The sequence below is a fragment of the Anas platyrhynchos genome, chromosome 5 (genome assembly GCF_047663525.1).
Source record: "Anas platyrhynchos isolate ZD024472 breed Pekin duck chromosome 5, IASCAAS_PekinDuck_T2T, whole genome shotgun sequence".
In the NCBI taxonomy this organism is placed as follows: Eukaryota; Metazoa; Chordata; class Aves; order Anseriformes; family Anatidae; genus Anas; species Anas platyrhynchos.
The window spans coordinates 7,286,459-7,312,763 of NC_092591.1; the positions used below are offsets into that span (position 1 = coordinate 7,286,459).

At 44.0% G+C, this 26,305-nt stretch overlaps 1 protein-coding gene across 1 annotated transcript in view; it reads left to right on the top strand.

Annotated features, from left to right (window-relative positions):
- The window catches only part of RHOJ (ras homolog family member J), a 54,894-nt gene that overhangs the window by 15,187 nt on the left and 13,402 nt on the right, over positions 1-26,305 (top strand). Inside the window, exon 2 of the mRNA XM_005029320.6 lies at positions 26,189-26,247. Within this exon, the coding sequence (XP_005029377.1) occupies positions 26,189-26,247 (59 nt within the window). The remainder of the gene's footprint in view (positions 1-26,188; positions 26,248-26,305) is intronic.

Genomic DNA, 26,305 nt, shown 5'->3' on the forward strand with positions numbered 1-26,305 from the left:
GCCTCTACACGGGACAGGGGGCAAAGAGCAACCACAAGAGGCAGGGCAGCTGCTGCTGAAAAACAGCCCAGAGGAGAGGAAGCAGGAGATAAAAGGGATAGAATGGGATGGAAAAGCAAAAAAGTTCTGCCCTTGCTTTTGTCCTGGCACTCCAGTATTGGAAAATCTCCCCTGTACCTCCTCAGACAAAGGCAACTCCACCATAAATCCCGGTAAGGGCCAGAGTTCACCAGCAACAATAGGAGAGAACACTAACAGGAACCAGAGAGTCAGGGCAGATCAGGCAAAATAAACACTGACTTGAAAATACATGCAAAGCCCAGAAAAAAAGCTGGGCCTTGGCTTTCGCTCTGTACAATTGAGTTGTTTCAGAAAAATGTGGCTGGCTGGAAGACTTTCCCCCCTTGACCGGGCACCTTGGGCTGTGACCAGACATGGAAGGATAGAAAACGTCCTCTTTCTCACCTTCAAAACTGAGGCTGAAGATTTTGAAGGCATCTGGAGAGCCCGTTCAAATTCAATTGATGAGTTTTGAAAAATACATTGGGTTCCCTGGAAAATCCTCTGCCCCCATTTTCATTCCAAAGAGGTTCAAATCCACTCATTCAGCTTCCTGCATGCTGAAGGTTCCCAATTTCCCCGTTGCTAATGGTCTTGCCGCAGCATGGCAGAGAGCCTATTCCTCAGCACCCACCCCATTAGTTTATAAAATGGCTAATTTAGATGCTCGTTAAACTTGGCTTTGGAAAGACAAGTGCTAAGCAGGAGTCTCAGTATCAGAGACTCTTAGTAACTGTAGGAGAGGATGTCAGACATAATCGCAATTTTTGTAATCACCCGTTTGTTTGGAGGGAAGACCACAAATTCCCCTAGGTCAGCAAAAGTGTATTGCAACTGGGTGATGCTCACTGACACTGGGAGTGCAAGGGATACACTCCAGATGTCTCTTCAACATCTGCTGGGATTTATAACCATCCATTGACAGATGGGAAACCTCAGTTCTGAAAAAAAGATCCATGGGCTGAGTTTACAGTAAGGTAGCCAAGACCAGAATTTCTCTCTATTTGTTTGTCATCTTGCTATTTCTAGAAATACCTCCCTCTGCCCTCTTGGAACACCAGACTGTGTATTTCCCAGACACGTAGCTGGCTTTAAAAGAAAACAGATCTTAAAGTAGGAAGACGCAAGCCTATGGAGATCAATACATCCAAAGGAACAGGGGTGGAAATAAATTCCAGAGAAAAATATTTATATGGAGGAAAGCGAATTTGCTAGAACAAACTCACTGTTGCTGCAGTTTGTCATCATCCACATACCCTCAGGTAAGAAAATGGGTTCTTGGAGGTGAGCAAACCCAGAGGACAAGGTGGACATGGCCACACAGGCTGGCAGGCTGTTCAGAAGGATACAGCCCTGAGACTACTCTCTCAAAACTATTGTTTCACCTTGTTAAAGAATTACACAGGGAATTGTAAGCTTGTGATGATGAAATGATGAGTGGGATCAAATTAACTTGCTTCCTGTGTTTTCCTGTGAATACAAGAGGACATACATTTCTTCTGTCAGTTTTGTCATCTTGGCTTGACCAGAGGATCTCAGCAGTGGATCCCTGTCTGTTTTCCAGAATATGTTCCCAAACTCAAAGTCCAAAGATCCTGCTGGTACAAAGGAATGTTGCTGTTCAGAAGGGGCAGAGATTTTGAGAAACTCCTTTGTTCTGAAATCCTCTGGATGCCAATCCAAACCAGTCCTCTCTGGTGTGGTATAAACCAGATTTAATTCTCATATCTTAGCCATTTGCTAACTGCTTTCCCAGCTGAGATGGCACCAGCTGGCCATTCTTACTTCACACTCTGGAGGGTTCAAATGTTCACTGGTGCTACGATTCTGTGAGTTCTCATCACCAAGAGCAAGAGACTTTTCTGGGCTGTTTGGTCAAAACTCAAAATGGCGTCGAGAAAGTCACACAGCTGCAGGGCAGGAGTCGAGGCCAAATCCTCAGTGTCATGGCCCAAAGCTTCCCCCACAAGCTGCCTCGCTTGACATTTCATGTGCACACAGATTGCTCCTGCCTTTACTTTTCACCTGGAAGGGTTCAAGTTCAAGCCCTGGTTCCTTTGCCAAAACGTTTCACAGTTGGCCATACAACGTGATCATTCCTCTCGGAATCTGTTCACACACAGGGAACGAAATCTGGTCTGCTGAAGGCGACGTGCCTGCTGTCATTCTGGAGAACATCGTCACAATGAGGATTTCATACCCTGCTCCAAGGCCTTCCCAGCTCTCTCCACACTCACATGGGTGATCTCAGAGACCACTGAAGTCTGTCCTTAGGGAAACAGCAGAAGCACAGGATAAAGGATCACAGACCATGGCAAGCGTATGTGCTTTCTGACACTAACACCCACTCTCTGCACCTACCTGCGAGGCTTTATTCAGCCCCCACGCAGGTGCAAGCACATGTTTGCCTCCATACACGTCAGGAAGCCTGACCCCTAGGAAAGGCCTTCCCATTAGTATGTTAATAGTCATCTTGGCTTAAGCACTAATTAAAGATAAGCACGCACTTACATGTTTTGCTGAAACAACCCCAGAATGAGCAAAGTCTGAATTACGCAATATGAAAATAATACTCTCTATTTATTAAGCATGTCTTGACAGTACATAAAATTCTGGAGCGTTCTTCTTGGCCAAATATTTCTCCCACTTCATACCATAGGTATGCTCCAATTATGCTGGGAGCAGAATGGCAATATTATGACTCACTTCATATTGTAGGCTGGAAGTACCATATTTTGTTCCAGAAAGAATAGATTGTAGGCATAAGATTTAAAAAGCAGCTTTTTGTAAACTACACTCCAGGCTTTTCTGTGGCACTAATGCAGTCCTTCTCTAGCTAAAGCCCTGGCTGTGCTTATTTTTAAATTTATAATTGTGCTGGGAATATAGCATGTCCAAATTAACTTAGGGCAGTGAGGGAGGGAGTTAAATGATTTTTGTGTGTTTCCTCCCAGAACAGCTCTCCTGGCAGTAACTGCTGCCACACACTTTTGCCATCAATTCAGTGTTGTGTCTGTGCTGAAGCACTCAGACACAGCTGAAATTGATGCCGTTCTTGTGTCTCATCAGGGCCCATTAAAGCCATCCAAAGCTTTTTGTTTGTCAGCCTACAGAGAGTGGAAATGATCATCCTCCCACCTTGGTTCTGCATGAATTACACAGAGCCTGCCCACCAAGGCTGCTGTGGGCTGAAGGTTTAGATGTAACTGTCTCCAGTGATGGGGTAGAAGCGAAAATCAAATTAATTTCCGGTATTTAACAGATTATGCAAAATATCTATGCTATTTGATATCAGCAAGTTTTGTTTTTAAGTATCTATAATTCTACCCTCTCTGTAGGCTCAGACACCAGCTACTGCCTCAGGTCCCACCAGACCTAGACCTAAACCTTCAGGAGGGCACCTGGCAATTCCCCAAAACATCCACAGGGTTAGAAACAAACCCTGGGCGGCAGTACCTTGACCCACAGCCTCTCTCAGTAGGACTGAAGAATTTTTATACCGTGTCTCAGAAATCAAAGTTGCGGGGACTGTTGCTGATACTTAATCTAGAAATGTCCTACGTACTTGCCATGTTTTCCACTTGTGACTTGCTAAGGCCACGCAGCAGAGCTTTGCAAGCTACACCAGCCAGCTTTGCTCTCTAGGGTTTGCCTTTTAGGGACAGCATGAGTAAATTCCCCTTAAGCACACAGGAATTATTTTAAATGTTGGAGGTTCCCATATCCCAGGCCCAGCTGACAACGTTTCCTTTCTGTGGTTCAGATTTGATACCTTGCATTTAGCCCCTGACCACCCTCTGCAAACCTTGACAGCAATTACTTATCAAAGGAAAGAGCTCAGGTCAGGCAGTGCTGTCAGCCTCCAGCCTGCCTGCTCTTGGCTTCTATCCTGGAATCCTTCAACCCTCATCAACCAACCCAGCCCCTTGCAAACCCCGGGCTTTACTGGGATCAGCTGCACCTGACGCTGTTGGCTCAGGGACGCATTCCTCCAGGGAACTTCGAATCCCCCAAAGGACCTGTTCCAAGCAGATTTTTTTCCCCTTAAGGAACTAACAGTGGAGGATACAGCAGACTTCCTCCCTGAGATATACGCGCAGATGACGCCTTAAAATCATTTCTTATGTAGAAATGGTTTCGTGGCAGAGACATTTTGCTTTTGGTGGCAGTTTCCTCCAGAAACAGCACTCCCTGTCTGACTGTGCGACCTGCATACCCCGGGGCAAGCACCACACTCACATCACGCTGTGCACAGCCCTTGCCTGAGCATTGGAAAGGATGCTACAGAATTAAAATGACTGGGCAATGAAGTAGAAATGCATGTCCTGCACAACCAGGTTGGACTTAAATCACTCTGTTTTGAATCAGCCTGGTACGGCCTTCTGCAGGATGCTCTGGAAATGGGAAATGTCCCAGAAAATCACAAAAATAATAGAATATTTAGAAAATAAGGTCAGTGGGGAAAATCTTCGAGTAGCGCAAGTGTTGAGGTTGGGGATTGTGTGGAAAAAATGATAGGGAGCAGCAGGGTAACAAGTCCAGAGGGAACAGTGAGGAAAATAGGGAGCTCAGGGCAGAAAGAGGGAACATTTTTTTCAAGTGCCATATATACAGAATAGCCTAAATGGCCTGCAACTGCCCAAAATGCACAATGATTATTTTTTTTTTGTTGCTGTTGTTGGTAAAATGCATGCTGTAACCTGTGGGCCAGTTATAGAGCAGAGGTAACTGCCCTGTGAAACTCACGTGGCACAGGCATCACAGAGGCAAGGCTCAGAGCAAGACTGGGCAGGGAGTGAAAGCTCATTGACATGACCCAACAGCACTTCTTTACCTCCAGAATTCACCCTATCCGTTTTCATTCTGTTTATCTGGACAAATTAGAATCTGCAATAATACCACCAAAAAATAAAAGATTTACACCCTCAATGTGCTGTGATGGTTGGAGAGTGTGCAGGCACAGCAAAACACCCTTCACAGCATCCCTCCGGCCTGAATTCAGTGAAAAGATCAAGTAGAAGGGCATGCCTTTGATATCCCATTTGCTGTTGTTATAGTCTCTGGTTTTAAGATTTAAACCTTCTAATAGTGTAATAATGAGCTTTCCATTTCTTTGCTGACGTGGCTGGTGCCTGCAGGCTATTGAGTTTAAAAGCCAAAACACACAGACATAGAAAATTTGCCTCAGGGTTGAAAAAATATATATCCTATTGAAAGGGTGGGATTTAATTAGCCTTTGTTCTCCCAAATCTCACATAAACAAGCACTCTCATACATCTCCCAGTACAAGGCAAGCAAAATCAAGAGTGCCTGTTCTAACTGGAATCTTACAAGTCCCTGGTGGGTGGTAGGAACATATGTGCAAGCTACAAGGTTTGAAATTTAGGACTTTGCTTCACAAAACGTCCACGTGGATGAGATGAGGGATTGCCACTTACTGAAAGAAATGCTGTGTACTGGGCCAGATCCTGATGGTTGTTTGGGCTTGCATTTGCCTGTCCCGGGACTGCAGTTGTGAACACAGTCTGTAAGTGCAGTGGAGCTGGCGTAGGGTTGTTTTAGTCTTCAGTTGTATTATTTCCTAGTGAGTTGTTCCCAACAAATAGGCAATGATGACCTGTAGTAATTGATGAAAAACAAATAAAAAGCAAACCAAAGCAAACAACAGCAACAAACAAGTAATTTCCAAATCGTGTAGCGGATAATGCTTTATGATCCATGAAATAGCTGTAATACAAAAGAAAAAGAGAGGATTTTCTTTATAATGGCCGTAATTATCCATATCACTACATTGTAAGCCTGTAATTATACATTGAAACTCATATTCCGCTTTTGTGAAATTTCTGGTGTCATTTCCCAGCCATTGAAAGCACCCGTTAAATAAAACTAGGCGATAGTCCACGCTGCCTGCTGTACTGCCTGCCTCCTCCCCCTCTGTCTTTGTGTTTTCTTCCCTGCTTCTCTTCCTCCTCCCAATCAATTTTAAAACTATAAAATATCACTGTCTGCCTCAAACTGTGGAAACCGGGAGCAATTCCACCAAAGTCAGAGCTGGAGGAGGTGGATCTCTTTGGACTGAGAGCAGCAGAGGTGTCAAAGCTAGCCAGGGATACCATCTTTGCGACCAAGGCCAATGATGGCAAAAAGCATGGGAAAATGCTGTTTAATGATGGTTATGATTTAAGAGGAAATGTAACAGGCATTCATATCTTCACAAGATGTAAAGTATTTAGAGACTGAATTACCTGCACACCTGGCAATACAAATGCCCCTTCCTGGGCTCCCTGTCTTTTTCCTATTTCCAATGGCTTGTTTTACACTGGCATGTAAACATGCAGTCAGGAGACTTCCTGGGACCCTGTTTATACCCTACCCCTTCTCATAGACTTGCCTGAAGTTATCTTCCAGCCTTACATCATTCTCTTTACACTCTCATTGCGTGAGCTGAGGGCTTTCTCACTGCAGCTCCAAAGGCGTCTGCATTTTTTAAAGGTTGTTTTCAAAGGAACAAGGACAAAGGATCATAATTAAATCTAAAGAGACAGGAAGGAGAGAGAGAGGAAGACAAGTAAACTATGAATCCTTTACAAAGCCCTGTTGGAACATCTTCCATCCCTTCTTGTAATATTATCTGCAGATCTCTTCTGTGAAAAATAATTTTCATCTAAATACATAGGGCCAGATGGATATGGTAGCTCAGCGCCACTTAAGTCACAGGATCATTCAAAAAATATTATTAAAACAGGCCCTTCCCAAGTTATCCAAGGACTGGTTTCTGATTCTGGTGTTTGTTTTAAATGATGTTATGTTTTGCTTGATAATAGAGAATCAAAAGCACAACCAAGTTTCCAGAGCAGCACTGACCATTTATCCAAAATAATGGAAAATTTTCAAAAAATGACAAGAGAGCAAAGGGAAGTCCATCACAATGCTTTTGCTGTCATAGCTCGCTCTGTTTTCCCGGGGACGGCTGATCAAGGGCTGTTCCACTGGAGGTGGAATTTCAATGAAGGACTTAACATTTTAATAAGCAGGGACTGTAAGAAAAACCTTGTGGAAGCAAGGCAGCCACACTGACCATAGTTATGAATTTGCATTCAGGCTGTGCAGGAAAAGTACAATGCAGTCTTTTTGTATTAAAGATGGAAAGCTGGGTACAACAGAGCCATTTTCCTCAGTATGTCTTATACAGTGGAGGCTTTGGCTGTTTTTCACGTTCTGCAAAGTTTGGTCTTGCTGCTCTCAGCAGACGGAGTCCCTGTTGCATCCCAGATGCAGGACACGCACATCTGTGTGCAGCCTACAGAGCAGAATCCCCTTTTCTGAAGTGAAAACGAGTCTTCACTTTCTCCAGCACTTCTTACTTGTGAAGGGTTATTCCTGCAGCATTTTATTTCCTTTCCCCTACTTTCCTCAGCCATGTATAAGCTGAGCGACATCTCTTGCACTGGGGTTGATGCCAAGACGGCGCACAAACAAGCCAACGGGATTAGCAGCAACCTTCTTTGTTCATCCTTACGTGCAGCTCGTGAGCTCGCCTTCAGAGCAAGGGCAAACTCAGCCCTGGTGATCTGAGAGCTCAAAACAATGCCCTGCACTTGGCTGTCACTCGGTGTTGGGTCACACTAGCCATACGCTGCTGGAGAGGTGTTTTCCAGATAGCCACAGAAGGGGTGTCAGCTAATAGCAGGCTGGTACCTAACGAGTGTAAAGCTGCCATAATTTATTAACAGAACTCCCAGCGAGCACTATCTGCTTGTTTGGCTGACCTCGAAGGCTGGTTGAGACTCTGACAAAGCTTATCGCTCCTTTTTGTATTCAAAGTGGCAGCTCTCAAACCTTCTGTGCAAAGTGTCATTGCTACCCTGAGGACCTCTGAAAGCAGAGCACAACGGCATACAGAGGGGACAGACACACAAATACACTAATTTCTCGTGGAAGGGTAAAAGTTAACCCTCCGTACTAGGCTACTATTACCCTTCTGGTTGCATATGTTGTGAATTACAGGCAGTGTCAAGTTCGGACTAGAAGGAGTCTTAACAGCCCCTTCCTGCTTCCAGTCCAGCAACGGGACTTTTCCATTGACTCAGTGGGATTCAGCCCAAGAGAGACATAAGAAATGCTGCAACAGCAACGAACAGAAAGCATAACCTGAGTGATAGGCAGGCAGCTCTGGGTGTGTATGCAGAAGTCACTACTCTGGAAGAGCAGTCAGGATAACAATAGGTTTGGTAGCAAGCTGATGGAATTTCTTTCCATTTTTAAGCTTACACAGCAAGAAAAAAGAAAAAGACAATCTATTTAGACTCTGAATGTGCTTAACAGATTGCCCCACTGTTTGCTGACATTTAGGATTTTCAAGTCTCATGTTGAAGCATGACCTTGGAAGGCCTGGAAGGGAAGGGATCTTTCAGGAACAGACGTCTCTTGAGAGCACAGCTCCTACATGTGGCACTTGTGGAAGAACCAACAGTCTCTCTAGCAGGACAAACTTTTGCAGCATTTTCTAGCAGCATTGTATTTAAGACAGCCATAGTCTGTTCTCACTGAAAAATCTTGGAGATACTGTCATAAACCTTATAGGAATTATATTCACTAAGTTTTCATTACTGCCAAGAAAAAAAAATGGGTGCATACACACCACGGGTCCCAGCCTCTGAAATTAAGTGTTCAGCTGGTATTTTAATGTCTGTGTTGCCATTAAAAAAATTTTAGTGCAATTCAAGATTTAGTTAAAAATACATATGTATTTTAGATGAGTTACTCAATTTTGGATTCTCCAAGATTTGTGGCACATAAAACACAGTGAGGCCTATTCAAATCCCACACATTTCTATGTGTTTTCATGCTTATCCTTGATCTGTCTGGTGTCCGGCTGGTTGAAGATGGGGTTTTACATGAATAGTTGGGGGCAAAATTTGGACTCCAAAGATTGGTTACAAGATAGAATATAGTGTGAATGGTTGGAAAAAAAGTGGGAAAAAAATAACCAATACTTTTTAAATAATAAAGCAAATACAGAGTTTCAAAGGAGCCTAAGTCACTTATGAATTACAGTTCCTGGAGAGAATTGATGGACATGTAGACTAAAATCATTTAGCTGCCTTTCAAAACCCCACACTAAGACCCTATCCAGCAAAACACTTGAGACAAACAGCTGACTTACAATCCTGAGTGTGCTCTCGCTGCACTCAGGCTCTGCAGGAACAAAAGCATCTGCCCACACACATCCACCCACAAGATTAAGGCCAAAGTGCTTATCAGTGGAACCTTACCAGAATTTTTTTTAGATCTGTTTGCATTAATGTCAACACTGGCTTCTAAGCATTTCCATGATTTGATAGTAAGTGGCATTTGAAGGGACAGAAGATCTTTTTGCAGGCCACACAGCCAGGCGTGCATCCACAAAGGCGGCACCGTAACCACGTGAGAGCAGAGATGCAAGCACTGCATCCATTTTGACAAATGCTTTCTCTTCTTAGTCTTGTGCAAGGAAAGAGCATGCCTGTCAGATATGTTTCGTCGTCTTTTAGCTCTCCTGTCAGCACAAGTGTCAGCTGTTTGCAAGTCCCTGTGTGTAACTAACCTTCCCGTGAGCAGTTTTGAAGTTTATGCGTGCAGAAGCAGTTTGCAGATGAACTTGGTTCAGACAGCAGCTGCAGCCTGCATCACAGGAGGAGGACATTGTACATCTTCCATCCAGGACCAAAGGATGCTCTGCTTCCTTCTGTGGCCTAGATCAAAGAAACTGTGCTAGCAGCAACACACAACACAATCACTTTAGACCAGGCTTTAGTGTTTTTTTTTTCCTATAATTTTGGTGCAATATTTCCTCTTGTCTACCTAACACGTCTATCAATGCTTCCTTTGTCTTTTCTCTAAAGAGTAAGGGAGCTAGTTTCACCTTTCAAATACAACATCTTCTTCTGCACACTTTAGTTTAAAAGGAAATTTCTTCTGAACTTATCTTTCCATTAAAAGCACCTGTTATACAAATCCAGCATCAAATGCAGGGAAAGATTTTTTCAGCCTTCATCAGCAAAGCAAGTTTTGGCACTCTGGGCACCTCCTCGGCAGGAGGGATGTCAGAAGGCACATTGCCAGGGGTGGGCAGCGTGAGACCGAGCTGTAAGCACATCACCCACCTCCCTGGTGCACATGAGGAAGCTGGGCAATTGTTCAGTGCGCTTTGACCGCGAGCTGCATGACAAACAGCAAATCTGACTCATTGTGGATGTGCCTCTGTTACAGAGCACGTCTAATGAGCTGATATTTTATGGGGATTTCCTAAACTCTGTAATATGAGTCCCACAGATCCCCTGGGCTGGAAGTCAGCCTGCTGTTCCCTAAATGTGCAGCACACAGACAGGTGCGGCACGGTGGACTTGGGCAGGGCTGGTGCTTGCAGAGCACACGGCAGGCAGGATGGAGCACAAAGGGATGTGGTGTGCGAGCAGAGCCCGTTTCTCACCCCAGCCCCATGGCCGGGCTGACTCAGACGAGGATGGGGAGCAGCGCGGGTCAGGGCGGAACGAACCGCACAAGGAAGATTAATGCTGATGACAAGCCCGTGGGGAATTTGACAGGGGAAAATGAGACAGCAGCAACTGAAGAGAAACCTCCCCAGCAGGGATTTATCGGGGTTTTTCCTGGTAATGTTTTGAACTGGGAATAAACCCAGTGGAAGTGTCCCCTCCCCTCCTCTGTGTCCGCATCATGAGAGCAGTCCCTATAAGCAAGGACCCCAGAGCAGTGGTGGGATTGAGGTCAGCCTCTTTCACTGGCTAGGAGAAAGATGACCTTTCAGTCACGATGCAGCAAAATTCCTGGAAGAAAAAATGCCACCGACTCAGAGAAACAATCAGCCTCTGGCCCCGGGCTGCCTCTCGCACAGACACATCACAGCTCCTCTCCGAGCAGCTGCTTTGGATTCCCTGCAAGCACCAGCTACAGTCAGAGGCCAGCAGCACAGTTCAGCTATTAAATGATGCTTTTGAATCTCCATTGACCTGCAGAGCCATGGATCTTTTAATAACTAGATTAGAAACACCTTATCTTTTTACATTAGTCAGGGGAAAAGACACCGCAGTAGAAGTTTACCAGAAATTGTGTGTGTGGAAACCAGCATGAAAATACCTTACCAGCCTGCCCAGACACAGAGACCAGCAGCGGGCTCCTGCTCTCCAGGATGACCTGTGGCAGGATTTTGGGGACAGCAGGAGGTGTAGCAATGTCTCCAGATCTATTGCTAGGTGTCATTCCATCCTTCCTAGAGATAACAGGCAGCACTGCCTTGCAGATGTCTCACTGCGTGAGGACTAGGCACAGGATTAAAAACAGATAGCAAAGACAGAAGTATGGCAAGTTAAGAGGGAAACAGTTCAAGAATATGTGCCAAGCGTCAGTGTTAGCCATATGAGCCTCAGCAGCGAAGCGTGCCAGTTTGCATCAGACCAGACTCATCACTGCCCGGGCAGTCAAATTGCCAAAAATAGCTGTGTGCATCACAGCTAGCGAGACAGCTCTGTCCATGCCACTCCGTGCCAGGCTGCTGTGTCACATACCTCTGCTACGTACCTGCTGCCTCCATTCACTTTGGGCAGAGGGATTTCCATCACTGCTTACGATCCATGCTCCATCTGATGGTTTTAAAACAAAGCCACACAGAGCAGCTATGCCAGGTGGCAGGGGGAAATTTTGCCATGCAAATAGGCTGCAATCTCACCTGTGTCCTGAGCTCTCCATCCCCCTCCAAATTCCAGTTCTGATTGACAATGGATCGTGAATCTTTACATATTGTGACAATCACTTAACCAATGACCTTACACGGTCAACTCTAGCTCCAAACTATTTAAGTCAACTCCAAGGATGAAACAAACCAGGAAGCCACTCCCAGACTTGTGTCTCTGAATGCTCAGTCTCCAAGAGGACCAGGAAGCACTTAGATCTTGCTATTTTTATGTTACACTGAAAGAGCTGCCCATTTGTTCTAGCATCCCTGCAAGAACTTTAGCAAAATGAAATTCAACCCTCTCCCTCCTGTACAAAGGTATGTTTTTCAAACCAGAGAAGCCCTGCGCTCCATGAGTATTCTCAGAGTTATTTAATAATGCAGGTATAGCTTCCAGATATTGCAGCTTACTTTTGGCTATGATGATAAATGCTTTGAAAACAACAACAGACAAAGTGGCTGTATGCCAGAGGGGAAAGAAATGAACAGCAAATTTGGTTTGTACAGTGGGAGAGGACAGTAATTGCAGTGCATCTATTGCAGTAAAGATTTAGTACATGCAAGGCATCAAGCTGCTAGAAACAGAAGCTGTGCAAATATGGGGGGGGAGAAAAGGGGGAGACGGGAAGGAGCTTAGGGCCGAAACCACAGTTGTTCAAACAAACTGGATAATTGTGGCCCCATTTCCACACACATGTCCAGGTGCAGACTGATCTCAGCCAGCATCTGTGGAAAATGTCACTTGGCCCAGGAGCAAGCAACACGAAAGCAAATGCTGCACACACACACATAGAGCTTGTTGTTGGCAAGCTGCACTAGGAAAGTGTCCTCTGCGGTCTGTGCTGCATGGTGGCCCTCTGGACAGGGATATGTAAACTGTTTCTTGTCCCACAGCACGTAATGTTTGTCACAGCACTGGGTCAGCACGGGTACAGCAGAGCTTGTCTACCCTGCAGCCACCAGGCCACTCCAGTGACAGGTACCACTGCTGGTGCCAGAGGTCTGCAAGCATTTCCCTGAGCAGCACTTGCACAGATTCTGTTTTAATCAAAATATTCAAGAACAGGATGGGATTTTGCTCGCTTTTGCATTGTTGGTGTTGGCGTTTAGGAGAACCTTTGTCTAGAGACTTACGCAGTTTCTTTACCAGGCGATGGGGATGCACACAGTGGATGGGCTGTGATGCTGAGCCTGGAAGAGGTGCAGCACAATCACTGCCTTCCTGCTGCCCCATGCCATGTGGTCGAGATTGCACAGCCCCGTCCTTGCAGCAACTCCCTGCCTGGTTACGTAAAGCCTTTGGCCGAAGTGTAGGCACTATTTCATGCACCGGTTTTGTTCCGTTTTCACTTTGATTGGAGATCTGGATAACCCTGAGATCAGTGAAAAAGACAGACAAAGTGCACTTGGTGAAAGCAGCTGAGTTTATTCTACCTTCTGTGTTTCGTAGGGTGGAAGTCTGTCTGGCTTACCCAGCCTCCCTGTGACAGACATCAGGTTGAAACAAGAACAGAAAAATATAGAATGAAAGAAAAAAGGTGTTTTGCTCAAAGCACTAAAAATACCATCAATTAAAACAAAAAATATGCTTTTTAAATTTTCTCTCCACAATGTCTTCAGGTTCTAGGTCAAAGCTCTGCGGTCTACACTTACTTCCCCTTTCCTTCCACTTCGTTCTGCCGCAAGCCATAACGAGCACACAATGTGGTCACTAATTGCAGAGCAGAGTGCCCCACTGCTTCAGAGTGCCAGCAGACAGGCAGACAGACAGACTTACACATCCCAGACAGACAGGGTGCTTCCTCCACCCCATGCAGGCAGTATCATAGAGGATTTAAAACCAGCATCAGCCCCCACCTTGCACTTCCCTCCCAATGTAACTCAGTGGCTGTGTTCCTTGCATGTGTGGGGTTGCAAGCAGCCACAGGGATATCCTTCATAATGCCAGTCTGTGGCAGCAGCTTCAGAAATCAAGCCCAGGGTTGGTATAAGAGAGCCCTGGCATTGCTGTAGCCCATACAGCTTTGAGCTCCTTCCCTTGTAGCACTCCTAAAGCATTGCTCAGCTCCACAGCCACAGCACAAAGTGGCTGAACCCACCCAAAAGCCTCACGTCCTGCTTTTACCTGCCTTTTCTTACCTGCTTTTATCACGGGGACATTCGGGGGCAGGTGACTGGCTGGGATAACTCAGTGCTCACCCGCTGGCATAAGGAAACAACCCTGCGTGTTTTATTTAACCTGACAGCTTGATTCTTTGTGGATGCACTTTCAGAATGAATTTCTGGAAGTTCATCAGCCACGTTGCTCTGACAGGGCAGGAACCAGGAGAAAAGGTTATCTGATGGTCCAGCTGAGAGGGTTGGGTGTGGGATGTTACAGCCCTGGATGGAGGCTCAGGAGACACCCGCTGTGCACCCACAGCAGCCACAGGCTGCCCGCTGTGGCCCTGAGGAGCTGCATCACCCCTGGGCACCTTGCTTCCCTTCCTGTGAAACAGGAAATTTTCCTTCTCCACCTTCATTGTTAGCGTGTTTGCTCTGCAGAGCCAGGCTGGTCTCTGCCCGTGTTTGCACAGGCCTGATACAATGGAGTCATGATCCAAGGTGTTGCCGTCATAAAAATAGAAACAGAGAACAATGTCTTCCTTAAAAACAAGGCTTTTAAATCTATTCACCGTGCTAGCCAGCGACTCAAATCAAAGGCACAAATTGTATCATGCTTGGTAATAATTTGCAGAAAGTAGCTATGGATTTTCTACCTGGATTAATTTCCCCTTTATTTGCAACACATTGCAATGTGATTTTTCTTCAAAGTCCCTTTTTTTTTTTTGTGAAGTCAGATCTGATCCCCATTAGTGTCGCTTTCATGTAACTGAAGAAGTGTGTCGACATTTTCCAATACAGATTAAAGCCCCAGAAAACAAGGCAGGGGGTGGTGGGGTGGTGTGAACTGCTTGGCTCTCAGGAGAGCAGTGTGAAATAGAAAAAAAACTGCCAGGCATTATGCTGAAAACTATCTTTCAGAATGCCTGTTTTAAGAGCTCTCTATTTCAGTCAATTATTGAGAAAATACAGCCTTAAATAATGGTGGATGGAAAATAAATAATATTTCTGCCAGATGAAAGAATAATTTGCAGAGAAGCCAATTTCATATTGGCTAATATTTTGATTTTTTTTTTTAATTGAGGTATATGCTGCTATGCCGTGTTTTGCTGACGAGGTTTTTTTCTTGTGTAAGGGAACAAAGGGAATGTTATAAAAATAATCATTTCATCATAAATTTCTGCTCTTCTAAGACTAAAATGACCATTGCTTCTTAAAATAAAGTCTTTTAAGAGCAATTTACATAAAAATATACACTGCTTGTTTCAAAATTCATTCAGTTATTTTTCCAAGCAGGAGACATTATGATTGATGTTCCTCCCAGCTAGAAGTCATTCCTCTGAGCTCAGCAGAGCTGCCTCTGCTGTTCATGAGGTAGAAGAAAAGGTGAATGAAGCCTAATAATTTTTTTTCAAGAGTAAATACAGTCTAAGTGGAGTCACAGCCAACAGGGAGTGCAAGATATTCCTGGAAACTTAGTCGAATTGCAACGTATGACCTGATTCAAAAATAGCATTCAGGCGTGGAATGATTAACGGAAAGGTTAGGTGCATTAATTCTAACCTAAGAGTTAGCAGTTTAAAGAGCAGAAACCCAGTACAAATTCCTCTCTTGAAAGGGCCACACATTTCAGAATTAATTTTCAGTGTAAAACAGGATGAGAGGTTAAAAATTATAAAACGTGCTAAGAGCAAACCTTCTGCAAATAAATAAGTAAGCAAGAGGATCTGCTGGAAAAGCTGAGCTCTTTCATTTCAAGACTTTTAAATCAAAGGGGTGCTCACACCAATTTGCATCAGCCTTATTTTTAATGGGTTTGCAACAACCTGCAAAATTTTGACTCAATATTTCTAGCTGAAAATTCATGTCCAGCCCTATGCAGGAATTTAGATTTTTTTTTTTTTTCCTGTTCGAAGAACAAAATCCTCGGGCCCTTCAGATCCCCTTCTGCACATCCAGGGCTGGGCTGCAGCCACTACACAGCTGGGTCCTGCAAGACCCAGCCTGCACTGAAAAGGCCACCAAACATCCCACAGACATGCGAGGGTGGGAAGTACCCTTCTGAGGTTATGGGGGCTGGATCTCACTCTGTCCCATCTTCTGCTTCATATGAGTGCAATCACACACGAATAAAGGCTAAGGACCTCATAGGCTCAGGTTTGCACTCACCTTCTCTCATGTATGCACACACAAACATGCAGAGGGTTAAGACCAGGCATTTCATCCATCTGCATCTGTTGTTTTTCCAACATGACAATCAGTTCATTGTCCGCAGCGGCTGCCACACTGAGAAGAAAGTGGAAGACATCTCAGCAGGATATAGAGAAAGCATTACCAATGTTTAAAACCTCCATGCTAGCCAAGGGAGAGGAGGGAAAAACAAAAAAAAAGAAAAAAGAAAACCTTCCAACTTCAGGTTTTCCTATCATAAAGTTTAAATATTTCCGAGATTTCTGCTTATGGTGTTTAACATTTCTGCTTCCTCAGTCATGTGTGTTTAGAACTTCTGGACAAATGTTTGGCTGATCTTAGCAAGCTGCAGGCAAACAGCAGCTGAAGTTTGGTACCTGAAGCTAAGCACAATTTTTGTTTCCCAACCTTGTTGCTGGGAATACAAAGCAGCAATTTTGTCATGGCCCTCCAAAGTCCCAGAATTAGGTACTTGATTTTCAAGCACCAGAGATGCTGTTTTTAATTATGCTGCCATAACCTGGATTGATGCCTGAGGCACCTCTTTGCTCGCTGAGCAGAACAGGTCTGACAGTGGGGGACTTGCTCAAACGCACGTGGCGATGCCTTGGGGACATCCATGTGGCTCTGTGCCCAAATTCAGCATCCAAACACACCTCAGCCCATCACAACCCACATCTTTGCATCAGGTACTGCAGCCAGCTCAAGGCAGATCTGCTCAGCTTCCCTGGCACCTGCATGTAAGCAACAGGAGACCCAGGCTCTCTGCACAGACAGCAGCCAAGCTGGTGATTGCTTCCCGGTTTGTATTCCTGCATGTCAGTCATATTTCCCCTGATATCAGGCTGTTCTGGGAAATACAGCTCCATGAACTTCATTCCTTGGCTGTTCTACCACAATTACTAATGCTGATTAATTTGGGGTGGCCCTGAGAACAGAACCAGCTTGGCCAGCACACACCAAGATGCTCCTTGGCCATTCTTAACCAGGAACTCTTCAGTACTCCTAGAAATGAAAGATCCCCAACTTGTCAGCCTCAGTCCTCAAAGAATGCAACCCACTGGTGAGGATTAAAATGCCTTTGCTGAAGTCCCTCTTAGCAAGCACCTGGGATCTCTGGATTTTGTGCCCTACCATCAGCATTAGCTCAGCTCCTGCTGCCATCTAGCAGAGACAATGGCAGATCGTCACTGTTTTTAGGGAGACAGCAGTGTCTAACAGATGATGCTATTAGCGAGCTTTGTCTCTCCAGACTGCTTTTCTCCCTCTCAGGCACAATAAATAAATAAATCTGGCTCTGACCCTCGAGCAGTGCAAGGAGAGAAGAAGTAGAGAGCTGCCTTGATTCCACCAACTGTGCAGACAGTCTCTGGAATTATTTTGTGAAACAACCTGTGAATTGCCTGCGCACATTTCAGTGAGCTTTGTCTCATTTTGCCACTAATCTTCCATTTATTCCAATGCGATTTATCAAGTCTCATGTTCCCTTGATAACCAGATACTTGTCATAACTTTGGAGATAGTCTTTTCCCCAGCACTCAATTGCAGTTAGAGAAATGACTTTTGCCATACACGGACAGGAGAGAGGAACTCAGCAAACACTCAAACACTCCCTTTGTTCCCACCTTCTCTCTCTGGAGAAAAATTCACACTCCTTGCTCTACTTACCATGCTCTCAGCATCACCGTTAAGAGACTCCAAATACATCCGTTGCAGAATTAGGTTTCAATAAAGAGCTGATTTAAAGAGTCTTGACTGACTTCATCTGTGTTAAAATAAATGAAAATGCCATGGCATCTGGTCTTCTGCAAGACAGGTCAGCACAGACAGCTAGAATACTAATAAGACTGTTCCAATTATCAGTAACTCTTAATTATCTCAGAGCTGTACTACAATAGCCTCTGCTATTGACTTGAGCCATAACCCCAGCTCCAGCAAAACATGTATTCCTAGACACAGTGCTATGGTAATGGAAACTTTAAAAATATTTCATAGAGCTAAAAATACAGATATAGATAATAATCTACATTCTGCCTTTCATTTTTTGGATAGGCTCACACTGCAGTCACAGCCAAAGTTTTGTTCTTTCACTCGTCTCAATGCCACAAAAACCGCATGATATCATGAAGGGCACTTCCCCTCCATCAGGGTTAAGACGACACCTAGTATTCTTCATTGTTTAGGAGTGATCATAGGATTTTTAATAATATGTTCAGGTTCTTTCTATTTATACTACTTAATGCTACATTGTTCCTCTGTCTAACATTTGCTTGGATTTAGAGCTATTACTTTCAGTAAAGAGTAAAAAGACCCTTAACTACAGTATCACCAAAGTGCACACAACGAAGTCTGCTTGCCTGCAAATTTAGTGCATTAAGTAATAACTTAAGCATTACTAGTTACTTAATTACTTAAGCATTACTAGTTACTTAATTACTTAAGTATTACTAGTTCACAACTCAGGAGCAGAACTGCCTTCCATGTGGACAGCTGATGATGCACAGGGAGCTGAACTACTCAGGAAGCACCTACCAGTCTGCTGCAGTGCATAGCCCTATATTTAGACAGAATGAAACCTAACAAAACACTCTCAGACACGATGTCAGTTGTTCCTCAGTTCCCAAAGCACTACAATCATGGTAGTCGTTTCCATCTAACACAGCTTTGCACAACACTGAGGTCCCAACAGCTCCCTCAGGACTGTATTACTGGAGGAACTGGGCACAGCTTTTCTTGCAGAGACTCCAAAGCCCCTTGGATTCTGCTATTGGCAAAGATGAATTTGTTCAAAGATTGATTAGCAGAGCAATAACTTACTGAGAAGCAGGGGAAATCCTCCAGTGCTGATTTTACAAACAATGAGGTCAATGATTCCGATAAATCAACTTCATTCATGCTGTCTATAAATAAGTAATGTCCCAGACTGGGAAGAAGCTGGCTCATGTTTTAGTGTTGTGCTTGTTCTGAAAGCATTGGGAACTTCCATTTTCTTTCAACCATTTCTGGACCAGAATCACTCTGCTTGATCTTCCTAATCCACTTCCACTGCTTTTGTGTTCTTTGTCATGTAGGTTGGCTAACACTGAAATCTATCTTCTCAATGCACTTTGGAAGATTTGCAGCACCTCATATCAGCTGTTTGAATTCATTCTATGATTCTATGATTCTTAATAAAAGTGATTGGTGGACCGGTACCTCTCTTCTGTTAGCTGCCTCTGCACAGCAAATACACAGCTGTGGAGAGCTGTGGGCACATTATTAATCTATGGCCTCTTTCTTCGCAAGATGGTAAAACAAAAACAACAAAATGAAGTAAATCATAAATCTTTTTGTGGGATGGCTCTGTATGGATGAATCCATTCCTGTTGCAGAATGGGACAATAGAGCTGTTACTCGGTGCTGGACTGCTTTCCCAGTGCAGCTGCAATGGAGGTCAGGGTTGGGCATTTTCCCACTAATTCTACTGGAGTCCTAAAACTGATGCAGACGGCATTCGAGGAGAGGGGATGCTTGTTGCACATGTCCTTCTGCCTGTCTTTGCTCAACCCTAAGCACAGGGGAGATGAGACAAATTAGAGCCCAAGGGGAAGAGCAATCCCTAGAGGCAGTTTAGAGTTGCCTGGAAAGGGAACTTTGAAAAATGTTTAGATATTGCATCTCAGATGCTTCCAGAAGAACCTGAAACATCCTGCTGACAAAGCTTGTCTCTGCATAGTCAAACCCAGACTTTCAAAAATCTGTAACATTGACTTCCATACCACTAGAACTTTGAAGGACTCCACATGGTTATTTGCCTCCCACCTTGTGAAGCTTCAGAGGGCATTTGAGTCATAGTCTCCAGGTTTTCCATGCAATTGCAGACTTAAAAATACTAAATAGCAATAAAAATACTAAATACTGAAAAGCCAGGAATGACTTGACTTTGGCCTTAAGAAAAGAAAAAAGAAAAGAAAAAAAAAAAAACCTACTGCAAGACTCGTTAAATAATGAGAAAATGAGAATAATCAACCAATGCAAGTTTTATGTCAGCAGCTGAGGAATGACAGGTAGAAATGGAAAAGTCATGTTACTGCTGGCTAGGTCGTTAGTAAAACTATTGCTAGACCACACTGTCTCATCCTAGTGACTGGTTGAAAAAAAGTATTTGGAATAGAGCTACAGGAATGATCTAAGAACAAGAAAATATGCCTTGTAGGAAGACACTAGATAAGCTATTTAGAGCAGAAAAAATGATTCTATGAATCCTATCTGGCTTTAAAATCACTAGATGTCTGTGGCCTACAGACAAAGCGAATTCTTCACCACCTCATTAGACCAAGAGCTCCACTGAGTAAAATCAGCTGAATCCTGGCCCTGGAGGCCTCTCTGTGCTCCCACCTCAGGGAGCAGACTGGAAATGTTTTTCAGATATTGTAAATATCAGATGGGCACACATATTTGCTCAGCAGAACATAGATCTCATCCATTGATGAGGTGACAGCAAATGGTGAGGTTTACTCAGAGCCCTTCTTTTGAAAAATGCTGGCTAGCAAAGGCCTGTACAAGCCGGTAGTAGATGATTACAGGAGTAATTAAAGAAAGGCATTTAGTACAATTTACATCTAAAGTACAGTATTTAGGCCAATTACAGGGCAAAACAGCATGCTTTTGGCTTTCCTTTCAGAAAGAATATACTCAAGCTGCAGAATAAGTTTGAGTAGAAATCAGTTTTCCCGTAATCAGATCTTGTTTGTCACAAAGGAGGAAATTAGGGAACATGCCATGAGCAACGTGTGACTTGATTTCCCGGAGACAATGCACGCATGTGGGAGCAGAGAATGACCCAGGCTTGAGTCATGGGGCACTTGCAGACCCAGGGTGAGCCAGGGGTCTTGTAACACTGCTTCTCATCTGCCCTGAGTGTGTTCATAGAATCACAGAAGGGTTTGGGTTGGAAGAGACCTAAAAGATCACATAGTTCTAACCCACCTGCCATGGGCAGGGACACCTCCCACTAGACCACATTGCTCAAAGCCCCATCCAGCCTGACCTTGAACACTTCCAAGGATGGGGCATCCACAGCTTCTCTGGGCAGCCTGTGCCATGGCCTCACCACCCTCACAGTAAAGAATTTCTTCCTAATATCTGATCTAATCTACTATTTTTTATTTTAAAAGTATTACTCCTTGATTCATGAATGCACTTGACACACTACCCACAATGACTTCGTATTCTTGTTGAATATCCAAAATGCTATTTTTTAAAGCCTGGAACATGTAGCCCCAGTGGCTACTTAGGTGTGGGAAACAAAGGGAATTAGAGACCTAAACGTCTTTAAGGCATGTTTGGGTTTCGAACCCTAAGTGGAGCATAAAAGATCCTCACATTTCAGCCATAAAGACCCCAATTTAGGGATTATGAATTAAAATAAGAAGACAACTTACAAAGAAGTTTGGTTTACAGTAGCATTCTGAAACTGGGCACAAAATGAAGTTGACAGTATTGTTTCCTCTTGAGCAAGGCCTCCATGAACAAGGGCCTTTGGAAGTGAAAGGAAATCTATAAGGCATACATTGTGAAGGCATCTCTATCCAGAAATGAAAATTTTGGTCAAGAGTTTACCCATCCCTTAAAACAGTAAGAACTCAAAACTTCCATCTAAATTCCACTGCGGCTGACAAAAACCTGCACTTCTGCTCTTCCATCTTATTGATTTTTACCCTCTTTCCCAGCTGGAAAAAAACACTGGGGCATTTCTACTTTCAGCAGGTCAACCTGAATTGTAGTTGTTATACTGATGTCCATTAGTCTATGTAAAGTAACATGCATCTGGTACGTATGATCATAGTAAACAGAAAAATACACAAATTTAAATGTCAAAGCTTGAAAGCAAGGGCATAAGGTGGCTCCTATGACCATTCAAGGCTTGACAGAATAATTTGCCCCAAAAAATGAGAAAGTCTTTCCATCCAGGCAGGTACTGCTGTCTCTGCTTGCTGTCAGGCTCCTGGCATCTCTCTCCAAAGCAGCTGGACCTTAATTTGTTGGCAGTAAGGCACTAGAATAAATAGATGACTTCTCCCATGTGCTATCACATTAGACATTGCCTAAACTATGGCATATATGCTGACTACTGGTTTCACAACCCTTTGATTCTGCAAGCATTTCAAAGGCATGGAAAAATTCCTCGTGATGTGCATGTCCACTTCCCTGTACCTAAGCAAAGGGCATCTGAACTACTGTATCCTAGTTTGGTGTCATACCAGAGACTTACTTGTTACTTCATGCCATTAATCAAGCAGAAGAGATTCTGGAAGGGTTGCAGACCATTTACATCAGCGCAGACCATGAGCATTGCTGAAGGGTTCTTCCAAAGGCATGATTCAGTCCCACAAAGTAGCAAGAGCTTTGCTGCAAGGAAATGAAACACAACGGGGAAAGAGCTTGGTAAAGACTGACCATTGACAGGTGAATCTGGAGAAACACAGGCCACAAGAACATTGAAAAAGAGGGTCAGATTATCCCCAAACAGATCACTTACATATAAACAGAGCTTCCAAGCTCAGACCAGTTCGGTGTCCACACACGAGACCCAGCCCAGCAACTCCATCTAGCACTACTTTTCTGCTGTGGCCTCCAAGCAGGACAGCATGTTTAGGCCCATTAGCAAAACAAAACAAAACAAAACAAAACAAAAAAAAAACAGGTACAGACCTGCAACAAAGCCCTGTAGGTGACCCAAAATTGCCACTCAAACTCCAGCAAGCAATACCTAGCCAAGTTATGATTCAACAAACATTTTTAAAACATTGTTTTGCCCATCCTGCACTTGGTTAAAACCACCAAGTGAAAGGAGGAAAATGTCTGCACTGTTGTGTAGTCTGACGCCACACAAACTGGAGCTAAAGCAGAACCAGGGCTGCAGAAGTATTTGGCCATGTTTTATTGCTGACCCCACTGTACTTGCTGTTAAAGGCCATGCCATTTAAGTGCAATACAACCAAAATGCTGTAAGATTGTCTTCCAGGTTTGTAATCCTAATAATACACACTCTGATTCATCAATCTGTTTAAATCAGAACAACCGGTAAATGGCGAGAAGAGTTCATATTTATCGGGTTACTCCAAGACTACTCATAAAACTTAGATCACAAGCCTGTAAATGAGCCCATGTTACCCCCATGACCACAAAAGAATTCACTGTTGGCTTCCTATAGGCCTGGCCACTGGAGAACAGGAAACGATAGTGACAGGGTAAGTAAGAGTAAACCAAGATAAAGCCAAAAGCAAGACCTACGGATCTAGCAGAAAAATCTCAGCTAATAAATATGACCTACCGAGTGGACATGCTGAATGGTCTTCTGCCTGACAAAGACAGACAGATAAACTTTTAGTATAAAAATACCATGATGCTTTCACAGGCAAAACCCATTTATTTTGGCATTCGTTTTGCTGTGGTAGAAATTTCAGCACTAATACGTTAATCTAGACAACACTGTTGCAAGAGCCAGAAATTACTTGAAATGTCAGTGTGGACCATTTGGTCCCCTCTGCATTTGGAGCCAGGGATCCAAATACAGTAGTTTGCTGTTGCTGAAGTTATGATAGCAAAACTGTTCTGCTGGGGTCGTAGCTGTGAACTTAGAGAGGTGATGTGCATAGGTGGGATATCCTCCAGTGATGAGATAGATTAGAACAAGGAAAAAGAAAAAAATACAAAGATGAATGGGGAAAAAAGGAAAAAGAAATGTGTGGTGCCATCTAGAAATTCACAGCAGGATGCTCTAAGGAGAATTAAAAGTGATGTGCAAGCTGGGTAGACCTATGGTGTATTTTTCGGAAATTTCTTAGCCTTTGTGTAGGTGAAGAGTAGTGGTAGGACACCACTGACCTCTTAATTCCACCTCAGCCATTCCAGAATACCACCAAGAGCCAAACTGAGGTGTGCAAACTATCAGCAACTGTTCAGTGTGACTCCACAGACCCACTGTGAAATATTCACCATGATTCCATGGACCACAGAGCACAGAAAATAACCTAGGAACCATTGCAGCACATCCTTATGGATATGCCACGTATCAGAGATGTCTTGGACTGCTATCCAAAGGGTTCGTCTCCAAGCCATACCAACTCCCGCAGCAAGGGAGCAATTTGCATCTGCACTGGGGCTTTTTGCCAGTGTAACGCTGTTGGTCAGAAGGCACCAAGAGATGGGCCAGCAAAACTTCACATCAGCCTGAGTGAATTTCAGTGTAACTTCTCAGTGTTTAAAACACTGAAGATCTGAGTTGATCTTCTGCAAGCATAACCCAGCTCACTCTGCCTATGTTCAGGGTTAGCCAGCATCAGAAACAAAGCTGGTAAGGTTAGGCCACCTGCACCTCCACACAGCTGCCACATGAACGTGGAGGTGGGCTTTGGAGCATGGAGGTGCTTTGGAGGTGGTCTGCAGACTCCATACAAATTCAAGCAAGGACTGACAGTGCGACTGACACGCTCACTTCCAGTCCTAAACACCACCAAAAGTTACAGTCCTGGGCTCTTCCACCCATGGCATGGACCTCATGCCCTCATGCATTTGTAGTAGCTCCATGGTCAACACCTAGCCCAGTTTCAAGTTCCCAATAGGAGTTGCACTGCATACAAGCAACCTCCCAAAGCGAGGAGCTGAAGGAGAATTCTTGGACCCTTTTCTATCTTCTCTTTCTCCTCTTTCCAATTACAAGGCAGACCCCATAGTGGCCTGTTGTGCTCTCATCAGCAAGTCTGGTCCTTGCTGAGCCTTTGTACGTTCAGGATGTCAGTTTTGCTCTTTATATGTGCTTGCAAAATTACCGCATCGCTTTGCAAGCAAGTAAAGCTGCTGAATAATCGGTCTGTCCGACACACACTGACAGAGACTTCAAGTCTAGGAGATTTCAAGCAGGACTTTGTTTGCCGGTCTAGGAGCTATTACATTCTAAAAACTGGTAGGTGCTTTTCTCTTGCAAAGCTCTCACCACTTAAAAAAAAAATAATAATTAAAAAAAAAAAAACTGACATTTTCAAGCCTCCTCTTTGGCAAAAGTAACTATAAATCTTTCCCAGCCCTCATTAAGTTGTGATCAGACAATGGTGCCAGTCTTGGCCTCCCCTAAGTTGTAACTCTATGTTCCTCATGCTTTAAAACAAGTAACAGTCCATGGGCTGTGAGAGTAACATTATTTTGAGCAACTTTCCTAAAGAATGTTTAACATCTTCCACTGGTTAATGGGTGGAACCAGATTCCCCCCTTCTTTCCTGTTGAGTAGTAACAACTTAAGGAGATTCACTGGTTAACTAAATGTCATTAATACATATCGTACCCATGACACAAAATAATCCTGATTACAGAGATCAGCTAATAACAGGGTTCATTCAGAAGCAATAACAAAACATAGATCCATGCTGATGGGCTCAGAATGAAGTCCAACATGATTTCAGCTGAAGGAGTAAACATCCTGAGGGTGATCACTAAACCAAGCCATGCTTCTCTTCAACTGCAACAGAATCTGTTCAACATCCCTGCAAGCATTAGTGCTCCTCTTCCTCTCTGTCCTTCAAAGCATCCATCACACATCTCCATGTTAAGCACTAGCATTTTACCTGTAATTGCATGACACAGGACAGGCATTGCACCTCCAAAACCAACTGAGCATCACCCCTTTCTGAATGCTTCACTGTGTCACAGCCTGGAATAAACAAAAGAATAAAAACCACTTTGAACAAACCATTACAAACCTACCAAACACACAGCAGTAAGGTGAATCCTTTGCTTTTAAGTCCTAGCACCATGGGGGCATCATCTGGTGGCTGCAGACACAGCAGCAAATAATTTTGCAAAAGCATTTGCTTTAGTTGTGATTTTAGGTGCCCTTCGATTTGGGTTGAATCTATACGTTTGGTTTAGGGTGCATACTGTAAGATACACATCAATGTCTACCACAGGGGTGTATGGGCATTTTAGGATTAAAAGGTCACAAAAATTAGGTCAGAGGTTGGACTCGATGATCTTGAGGTGTCTTCCAACCTAGAAATTCTGTGATTCTGTGATAACCAAGTCCACTGCCTTGTGCATAAACAGCATCTCTCTGCTTCTCTCTTTCAGTAACTGTGACTGTGGGAGGACAGCAGCACTTGCTGGGACTTTACGACACTGCAGGGCAGGTAAACTACTACAGATCATTTATAAGTTTACTGTCCCGTGATTTGTTTGTTACTGTCG